This window comes from Acanthisitta chloris, unplaced genomic scaffold, assembly GCF_000695815.1.
Source record: "Acanthisitta chloris isolate BGI_N310 unplaced genomic scaffold, ASM69581v1 scaffold697, whole genome shotgun sequence".
In the NCBI taxonomy this organism is placed as follows: Eukaryota; Metazoa; Chordata; class Aves; order Passeriformes; family Acanthisittidae; genus Acanthisitta; species Acanthisitta chloris.
This window is the reverse complement of record NW_008684088.1, coordinates 62,050-72,566: the sequence shown is the minus strand read 5'-3', so window position 1 is coordinate 72,566 and position 10,517 is coordinate 62,050. Positions and strand designations below refer to the sequence as shown.

At 44.6% G+C, this 10,517-nt stretch overlaps 1 protein-coding gene across 1 annotated transcript in view; it reads left to right on the top strand.

The window, feature by feature from the left end:
• Positions 1 to 2,246: 2,246 nt before the first annotated feature.
• The window catches only part of TGFBI (transforming growth factor, beta-induced, 68kDa), an 18,306-nt gene continuing 10,035 nt past the window's right edge, over positions 2,247 to 10,517 (top strand). Inside the window, exons 1-2 of the mRNA XM_009079156.1 lie at positions 2,247 to 2,302; positions 4,186 to 4,284. Of these exons, the coding sequence (XP_009077404.1) occupies positions 2,247 to 2,302; positions 4,186 to 4,284 (155 nt within the window). The remainder of the gene's footprint in view (positions 2,303 to 4,185; positions 4,285 to 10,517) is intronic.

The following is a 10,517-nucleotide window of genomic DNA, read 5'->3' as shown; positions in this document are numbered from 1 at the left end:
GCTCTCGGTGTCCGTCCCCTCTCATCTCCTCTGGTCTTTGTGCGACAGAGGAGGAGGAAAAACTTTTTTTCCCTCGGAAATCTTTCCTTTTTTTTTCATTTGTTGCTCTTTCGTCCTCGAGGAACTTTTTTTTGCTTTCCTCTTTGAATGACTTTTTTTTTCGGTTGCTATACTTCCCTAGCGCAGATGTCAGTTCAGAGCCTTCAGTGCTTTCCCCGTTAAGGGATAGATTGAGAAAGAGGCCACAATAAAAGAAAGAGCCACAAAAAAGGGGTAAAAATCTCTGTGTTTTGAACTGTTCAGCATTCTGCAGAAGGAATTCTCGTTTTCATGAATTTATAGTAAAAGAAAATCTGTCTCTGTGGAATCGACGCCAACTCATTCTCTGACTGGAGTTGAAAGTTTTCTTGAGAAAGATAATCACTTTTTGACTCAGAAACCTTACAAGATAAGGCCTATAAAAATGCATTCAGACCTCTCTTGCTGGAGGAACAATAAGTTATGGAGTGAGGGCTTTGAGTCTTTATTGATAGTTGGAAAACGAACCTGATGTGAATAGTTTTTCCCATTGTTTTTAAAATTTGTCTTTATTGATAGTTGGAAAACGAACCCGATGTGAATAGTTTTTCCCGTTGTTTTTAAAATTGATTGGGAGTTAGGAAGGGTGAAAGGATGTCAGACTTCAGACTGACAGACAGCTGTCTTCCATCTCTCAGGATAGTGACAGTGATTGAATTGAAGCTTCTGTTTAAATGGGTTGCTGGAGGCAGGGTCATGAAATGCTTTAATTAAAAAAAAAAATCCCAAGAGTTATATATTGCAATTTGATACATTCTCTGGCAGGGGTCCAGGTCAGAATTTATGCCAAGGGATGTGTTGTTTGTGTGTCTGATCAGGTACACAATCCAACAGACAAATTCTGAGCTGATGACTATTTGTAGTAACTCAGTAGTGCCAGAATTACATACAAATACAATGAGTCCTGTTCTTCATCTCTATGTGATCTGAAACTAAGTAAATACCCAGTTCTGCTGATAGACCTGAGGCCAAAATTAGGGTAAATTAGGGCAATCCTGGTGTAAATCAGTACACTCATCTCTGCAGAGAGAAGCCTGTTATGTTACTCCCTGTGCAATTAACAGCTGCACAGGGTAAGATGTGATTGTAGTCCACACTGGAGCCTGTGATCTTTGGAAGATGTAAGGAATTGGTGTCAGGGTTTACAACTGAAGTGAGTTATGTTGAAACAAACCCACTGCAGCTGACCACAGCACTCTGCTCACTGGTCCCAGTTTGATGGAGAGAGCCATTTATATCAAGCTAATTTTTGAACATACACTGGATTTTGAGTGTTGATTAATGATGTGCCAAAGAGATACTGCAGCACAAAACCAGCCAAAAATATCTTGGATGTGAGACATGTTGTGTTTCTTGCAGGAGGGATGTGCAACCAGGACTGCCACCCTTTGCTGTGAGCTTCCCCCACACCATCAATGCCCCTATTGAGCCGAGAGCGAGTTGGGAGGCAGAGCTTGGCTCTACAGCAAAACTTGTACATCTTAATTAACTTTTTTTTTTTAAAAAAAGTGAATCAGCTCTAGTCTGTGAGAGGAGCTGAAAGGTATATAAGGAGCATTAACATTTGAAGATGCTAACATAGGAGTGCACTCCCAGACCAGCTCAACTTTGTGGGCACCATGTGATGCTGGGGAGTTTGATGGACATAGTTATGGCAGGTAGCTGGGGCTGTATGTTAAGTCCTGCTCTTCTCAGCTTCTTCCCAAGGGCAGCCCCTGTCCCAGCAGCTCCCAGCTGCCACTGCCAAGTGTAAGGATTCAGCTGAAGGGGAACAATAGGCAGTTTTATCCTGGAGTCAGCGTGGCTGGCTGGGAACGGCATGGCAGAGGTGATGAACTCCAACGAGGAGAGGGAAGAGTGTTGACAAATTCATTTTAAGCCAGACTGGGCAAAGGACCAGAACATGCAATGTGGGGAGCTGCTACTACAGCCTGCCTGCAGGAATCATTGATAACACGGTCCTGGGGGAGGATTTTTCCACACTGAGGAAAAACTGGGAAGAAGCTTTCCCCCATAAGTCAGGGAGGGAGCTGCAGTCCCAGGCAGGGCTGAGGGAGCAAGGCAGTTCAACATGCTGTCCTGGAGGCACGAGGGTTTTCTTGGCAGGCTCCTCCTGGGGATACGGGGGAAGTGATCAAACAAGTCCTTCAGTAGCCAGGCTTGTCAAGATGAATATTAGAGGGATTGTCCACTGCCGTCAGCCAGACGCTGAAATCGAGGCAAGGTTTGGAATTTCCATGTAATTGGAACCATATTTCAGCACGGCGGGGCCGGGTGGCCGAGGTGGGCTGAGTCAGGGAGCACAGACAGCTCTCTAAGCCATGATTTGGCGTGGAAGTTGCTGAGCCTGGGCCAGTTTGCACCAGCTGAAAGTTTGGCTTTGTGATTTCTAACTTTTTTTTTTTTCCCTGTAGATCCTTGCTCCTTGTCCCCTGCCTTACATATAGAAAGGGAACAGAATGCTTTCATGCAGAAACAAACTACCATTACTGGATGGGGCAGTAACGAGGGAAAAGATGAGCCAAGTCCCCTCAGGTCCCACAGGCCCTGTCGTTCCCCTCGGGGCAGGATGAAGGTGCCAGGGCTGCACAAGGTCTGATCCTGCCTCCACAGGGTCCTGTGGCAGCCACACCAACAAAGGCTCATTGAAGGCAAGCCAAGCTCCTGCAGAGACTGGCACTGGAGTCAGCCAGCATATAGGAGACCCTCAGGTTAATTCATGCTAATGATGGGCAGGCTGGCCCGTTTTGGGATGCCGGTGAAAAGCAAGCACGGCCACAGGAGGACTTGGTGCTTGGGCTGCAAACTTTGCTTTTGTTCATTTTAGTGGGCAAGCGGGCAGCACCTCGGTCAAACTCAGCATGAAACAGGCTGCTGTCTGTTTTCCTGACCAACAAGACCTTGACAAGAACATCTTCAGGCCCTATCCAGAGTGTCATTTGTGCAAATGAAAATTCTGCCTTGGATGGCACAGAGCACTTCAGATGGGCTGGAATGATGATTTATGTGGTTTGCTTAATTATTTGTTTTCCTTTCATCTGCTTGGCAGCCAATCCTGCACATACTTTTGGTGCTGATGCTGCAATTGGGGCATGGTGTTGGTGTTGGGAATCCAGTTTCAGTTGGGACAAGCATCCTTAACTTGCTTGGGCGTTTGCTGTACCTCTGGTCAAGCCCAGAGGCAGTCAATGGACTTGTTGCCCAGATTCATAAATCATATCTTAAGCACTGACCATGTATTGCCCACACCCATGGCCAGGGCTCCTGGCCACAGACCACAGAGATGGTGAGCCAGGCAGAGGAGGGAAATCCTGTGCTGGCCAAACCAGCAGCAAGTAAACTCCCAGCTCCTGCTTGGCCACATCTTTCCTCAGAGTGATACCACTTCTTAGAAAGCTGAAAGGCTGCAGTCAGCTCTCAGCAGGGTTAGTCACATGTGAAACACCAAACATCAACTTTTCTGGTTGAGCAGGAGCTCTTGGTACCTTATGGGCTGATACAGCCACTCTTGATCTGTGCTGTCATACCTGATGTGTTGAAATTGAGGTGAGCAGTGCCACTGCTCATTTTCCCCTCATCCAGCTCAGCATCCATGTCCAGACTCTGTTGAGTCTATCATATAGCAAAAGTAGCCACTCTGGTTTTGGTGCAAGTCCATAGACTGATAAACATCTGTCCTTTTTTTATGTCCTAGACAATAAAATAATGGTTTCTTTTGGAAGGATTTGACTTATTGCATAACTTTCTCAGGTTTCAGCTAGGATCAAAAATTGTGAGTAGCTGTTCAGTATGGAAATACTGACCAAAGTATTATTTTTAACTTAATGTCTTTATATTTTGGTGAGAGGTGGAGCATGGAAGTAAAAGTCCAGAATTTACACTTAATGAAGAAAAAGAAGAGAGATCTCTTTAACTGCTTCCTCCATTCCACGATAGTCATTATATACTCAAATTGAGCAAGTTGATTTGTAGCTCCCAAAGTTTCTTCCCTTGCAAACTCAGCAGGGATTTTTGGGCACTGCCAGGTGGGTCTGGCTCCGTGTTGGGGGTCAGCACTGAAAAGAGAGAGGATTACAGGACTCTTTTCTGCTTTGTTGTTACCTGTAGCCCCAATGTGTGTGCAGTGCAGAAACTGATCGGCACGAACAGGAAATACTTCACCAACTGCAAGCAGTGGTACCAGAGGAAGATCTGTGGAAAGTCAACGTAAGTACCTGAGTGCCAGCCAAGGTCTTCCCAAAGACCCTATGGCAGAGGTGGGTGCTGAGTGGAAGAAGCAGATGGTGTGGCAGATGTGGGATGTCACAGCTCATGGTGTGGGTTTCACGTGTGTTTGTGTGTTAAGAAATGTTTTAGCTTTTTATTCCTTGAGAAATATTTAATGTTTTTCGCAAATGGCAAATGTGATCCTAAAACACTTTGATGTTAAGAATGAAAAGTACCATGTAAATACGAGCCCTGATGGTTTATTCTAATTGCATGGCTGTATATACTTATATAGCTCTCAGTGCTGTAATGAAGTGTGTACCAGATGTTTTCTAGTACTTAGCCCTGTTTCTCTCCATGCTAGGCTCAATGCTGCCTAGATTTAAGAAGTGGGGAAAAAAGGCAACCCAGAGCTGATGGATATTGAAGAGAACATAAAATTCATCTCCATCTGTTTGCTTTGGAAGGGAAAATAGAAATAAGGGGAAAGAGGTGTCAGCTTTAGCCAACACTCCCTGATGACTCCACCAGGAAAGTTAATCAGACTTGCAGGCCAATTCCACATCTAAAATGGCAAACAATAACATTCAAGTAGCTGTTGCATAAAGTATCTGTGTAAGCAGCCTCAGGACATTCTTTTGAAAGATGCAGTCAGCAGATAATTAAGGCTGTGCATGCTTGACTATCTGCCAGGCTGTAGAGCAGGAGCTGAGAATATTTCTCCTTGGTGTAGTCCAAACTGGGCTTTTGGACACATTTACTGTCCCACACTTCAGCACAGACAACCACCATACCCATAATTGGTGCAAAGATACCCTGAACAGGACTGGCCATGGGGATCAGAGCTATGGACCAGGTCTGGTCTGGATCTGCAGGGTCAAGAACAGATAGCAGAAAATCATCTCATGTGTTTTCATTATGGTCCAGTGTAAATTGTGGTTTGATCTATAGGAACATGCTATTCTTTACTGCAGATTTTGGTTGCCATTGTTGGTTTAGCTGTGATGCCTGGCTACTGGCATTCATTTCAGGTGTCTGATATTGGTGTGGTATGGAGTGAGGTGAGCCAGGAGTTGTCACTGGGCACAGCTTTTGGCCTTTCATTGTACTTCCCATGAATTCATCCTACAAAGGAAAATTCTCTACTTCAGGAGGTTGTATTGCTGGATGTACCATGCAGTGTGCATGTATAATGGTTTTCCTTATGTCCAGTTGTCTTTACAGAAAAATTTAAATAAAAAAAAGAATTAAAAGAAGAGGCAATATTGCTAAAACAAGCAACAAACCTCCCTACTTGCTCCTTTCATGCTGCAAACCCAGCACATGTGGGAAGGCTTAACTTGGGTGATCAGAGTTCAGGCTGTCATCTTGGCTGAATAATGGCTATTTTGGACATAATAAAATGGACAAGATTATGGCATGGCAATAGGGTATCATCATTGTATCTTCTGATAACAGAGTAGTTTAGTATGTCTTCAAAGAAAACAGGACTCAGCTGTGGGTGTGGGATAACTTTGCTGCTATCATCGTTGAAAGGCAAAGCGATCGAGCCACAGATTGAGCCTTTAGCTCTGAAGCAAATGAGAAACTAACCTCATGTAACCCAAGTGTACAGCTGTATTTGGCAGAGACAAACTCATCCACTTACCTCCAGAAGGAGGTGGAACAACTGGCATCTGGCAGGATTTCATGATTTCATTTCAAGAGATGGGGTGATCTCTTCTTCACCTCATTTTCTCTGCTTTTACCCAAGTGTCTAACCCAATAATGCATCACTGAGAGAAAAGCACACAGAGCATTAACCTGCCTGTTAACCTATGAGATAATCTTTCCATTATCCACGGAATTTGCTCACTCTTCTTTGGTTTGCATCAACTCCACAATAGGTGTTATTGTCTTCTCTCCTCCTAGTCATTCTTGAGCTTGGTCCCTACTTTTTCCAGTGCTGGTGCAGAACAAAACACATGTGCCTTGACTCAGATTTTCCAGAGGACCCTGGGACAGCTCTGATTACAAATGTTTGCTGGTGATGGCTCCCACTGGATGTGGTGTGCTTAGCGTATGGAAGCAATCAGGAGTCATTTGGGCTATAAAGGACATGATGCATTATGCTGCAGCAGTCAAATTCTTACACCAGTGTCAGGGCCCTGATGCTATGCTGTGCTCAGTGCTTTAGCACCCATGAGAGTATGAGGACACAGCTGATGGTGCTCAGCATGAACCCTCAAAATGGGCCTGTCATGTAGGACTGAGCTGGTCCATGAGAGGTTTAGAGATTATCACATGCTTTTAAATCCCAGAAAAAGACATGGCATGTGTGTCAGCATGATTAGGTGGATCCAGCCTTTGTTTTGCATCCATAGTCAGCAGACCTTTCCTGAAGCTTGGTCCTCCTGTTAGCAGGAGGATCTGCTCCTTCAGCCCTGGAGGGATGGTGGAGCTGGTCATTTCTCTTCTTGTCTTAAAAGGTTTTTCCCACCTGGGAGAACAGAAGTCCTGGGGTAGGAAATGCTCAGATACTTCATGTTTGACCTGGCTGTTATCCTCCCTATTTGCTCAGTGGTGCCAAAAGATGTGTGTGTACTTGGTCCTCCTGTTAGCAGGAGGATCTGCTCCTTCAGCCCTGGAGGGATGGTGGAGCTGGTCATTTCTCTTCTTGTCTTAAAAGGTTTTTCCCACCTGGGAGAACAGAAGTCCTGGGGTAGGAAATGCTCAGATACTTCATGTTTGACCTGGCTGTTATCCTCCCTATTTGCTCAGTGGTGCCAAAAGATGTGTGTGTATTGGCAAATACCAAGATACTTCATGTTTGACCTGGCTGTTATCCTCCCTATTTGCTCAGTGGTGCCAAAAGACATATGTGTGTTGTGTGTGCAAATACCAGGCTCTAGGAAGATAGTTTTGACTGCTTTGGTTTCTTCTCTTTTCCTGCTCTGAGCACTGTTTCAAACAGGTAGTAGGGAGGGAGGTCAATGAACAACCAGATTCTGCTGAGAAGCAGACTCCTTCCTATCTCTTTATCTGCTTTTTTTTTTTCTTTTCTTTGTTTTTCTCTTCTTTGCTGAAGTACTGGCTCCCACAGTCAGGGAGAAATTAGATAGAGGATTTATGTATAGTTTTTATCATTGCTGATGAAGTGAGATAAGGCAGTTGGCAAGAAGTCTGACACTGCTTTGATTTTAATGAGCACTGAAACAAGATTGTTTTGGTAATTAGGTAATTTTCCACTGCTGGTTATTCTAAAGCCAAATAAATAGTTGATTTAGAGTATATTCTTCTTGTTGTGCCTGTGTGTTTTATATTTTTTTACCTCCTTTATGTGCTGGACTCATTCTTCCAGAATTAGGGTTGCAATGGAACATGTCCCCACACACTATTTTGTCTTGAGAATGAAAAGACACCTTATAAATTTCAGTTTTAATTCTTTTTTTGAGGAATAACCCATTAATACTTTCCTTTTTTTTTCCTTTCAAATTAACTTTCTTTTTCATATCTGATGTACTTTCCTCAGTTTATGAAAAAAATTACTCTCTGGCACTTATTTTAGAAAAACAAAACATATGGGCTTTATTACAGGAAATTGTTACAAATGGATCTTTATTCACTAATATATGCCTAAGCTTATTTTTATTACTTTGAAAAATGCACTTAAAATTTAATTTCAGCTCTTCAGAATGCAACAGCAGTGAAACAATGACTAATAAAAGCCAGAGAGCTTGCTTCTGCAGGCAAACACAGAAAGACAGTTAAGAAATACAGTCTTTCAAAAGCAGAGGCTGAAAAAATATGGATTTGACTTGAAATTACTCAATGAGGAGGTTAGGAAATTGTGGTCGGAGTCGTTGCAGAGTGGATGACAAATGTTCTTTGTGTGAGGGTAGTGCTGATTTAAACCACATCACTGACATCTGCTGTGTCCCAGTGTAGTGGTCTGTAGGCACTGAGCAGACACCAGAAATGGGGATGAACTGGGCAATTCCAAAGGCTTTTGTGCAGAACCCACAGTGGCTGGGAGGTCTTCAGGAGAAATCCTCCTCTGTGGGCAGCAGATCATGGCTCCAGCTCAGCTGGAGAAGGACATGGCAAAAGCAGATCATGGCTCCAGCTCAGCTGGAGGAGGACATGGCAAGGGAGCAGCTTTCCTCCCATATGGATGTGTAAGGGCACAGCAGCACTGAAATGCAGAGCAACCTTCAGCCTTGGCTGTGCTGCTCCTCCCTGAGCACTGGAGGTGGCTGCAGGACCAGTTGGGAAGATGCCCACTGTGCCCAGTCCTGAGTGATCCCTTGAATGATGCCTCTGGCTTGAGTGGTATTTTGCTTCCACCAAGTCCACCAGCCATGGGAGGCCACATGCTTGAAGATGAAGTTGTGTTTTACAATTCTCATCTCTGGCTACTTGTAGGTGCCAGCACTTGGCTGAGTACCTCTGTGCTCACCTGGCCCTTTGCAGCAGTGTTTCTGGTGCTTGGAATGGTGACATGCCAAACACATACCAGGTGATGCTATCACCTTCAGTGGGTGAGTGAGATGGGATTTGAAGGAGCCTCTGCACGAATGGAGCTGTCCCTGTCACTGCCTTTGTGCTTCTTGTCATTAGCTTCCCCTCGTGCTGGAGTTGCTCACTGAAAAGCAGGCAGTGCACTCATCAAATCACAGAATGGTTTGGGTTGGAAGGGACCTTATACACCATCTAGTTCCACCCCACTGCCATGGGCAGGGACACCTTGTGCTTGACCAGGTCCTTCCATCCCTTCCTGGTGCTCTCCCCTCCTGGCAGACATGGAGCAGCTCATTAATCTCCAATTGATCTATAAATAAGGCTTTTAAAGCCTATGTCAGCACCCTGGAATTATTTATGCTGAACCTCAAAATGATTTTGTTTTAATCAGCTCTTCGTCTTTGATTACAGGTCTGAACCAAGGGAACTGTCTAGACTGGATTTAGTTTCTAGGGTGAAAAAAAGAAAAATTGGAGGTAGGAGAGGAAAGTGGTGGGGGAAGAAAGTGTATGTTTCCAATGAACATGAGATGGGGAGGCTGAGGAAAGTGGAGCCACAGAGTGTTAAGATCTCCAGTAGTCCAAGGAAGGGATTGCTTTAGGCAAACTCTCTTTCCCACATGGAATATATAATGTCTAGACAATCAGTCTGGGTTTGCTTTGTAATTCTCTTAGGAAACTGTGACACAGAGTTTATTTGCTTCTGTCAGAGAAAAGCAGGTATTTGTTTCACTTTCTGGCTCTTTAATTACCCTGAAGAATTCCCTCTTAAACTCCAGGCATTTCCACTGTTTGTTAACAGTGTTAAAATGATGACAAATATCTGAAGTTGAAGGATTTTCCTTTCTCTTTAAGTAAGTGTCCTGAGCCTCAGCAATACAGCATCCTACTTGTCCTGAATCCAACTGGGAGCACAGAGGAAATGCCTGTCCTGGGGAGGAACACCTATTCCCTTGCTCTCCCAGCCCATCAATCAGGCTGCCTTGCTCCCTTGACACCAAGCACAGAGCAATAGGTGAAAGAATCTCCATGAAAAATAAATGGGCAATTCTGGATTGACTTCTTTTTTCCCTTTTCCTTTTTTTTTTTCTTTTATTCTTTTCCCTGTTAATACCAAGCCATATTCCCTCAAATGGCCAGCATTGAGAATCTGGTGATCTTTGTTTCCCATTGAGCTGCAGATGATGGACCCAGTTTGCAGTTTTCAGGCAGTTCTTGCTTATTTAGGGTCTGCAAATCTCTGGGATGGCTCTGAGTCCCCAGGGTGGAGTCTCTGACCCCTTTGCTTTACTGGAGCATAGTGATTAATCAGAGCAGCAGTTTGCTGCCAGCCAGAAGGAAATGTTGCACTGGGGGTTGTTGTATGGACACAGTTGTGCTGTGGAACTGCTTGGGCTGCCACCACTGGTGAAGTTTCCCCTTGCAGAGCTTTTCCCAAGTCCCTGTTCCAGAGCATTCATCCAAGACACGGGTTTTCCTTTCCTCCAGGTCTGTCTTGTGGATTTTGCCATAAGTAAGAAAATCGTTTCTGGTGGTGGACAAGAATGGGGTGAAATGAGAGGGGAAGGCTTGGCTGGTTTGGTCAAGCAGCCTTGTTGGAGTTGCAGCATGTTGCCTCAACAGTGGTCAGATGTGACAGCAGCAGTCAGCCAAGATCCCTAAATCCTGCAGCAAATGTGCCCAGATGAAGCAGCACTGAGAGTCTCACACAGGTTATCTGTTGGGCCTGTGGCA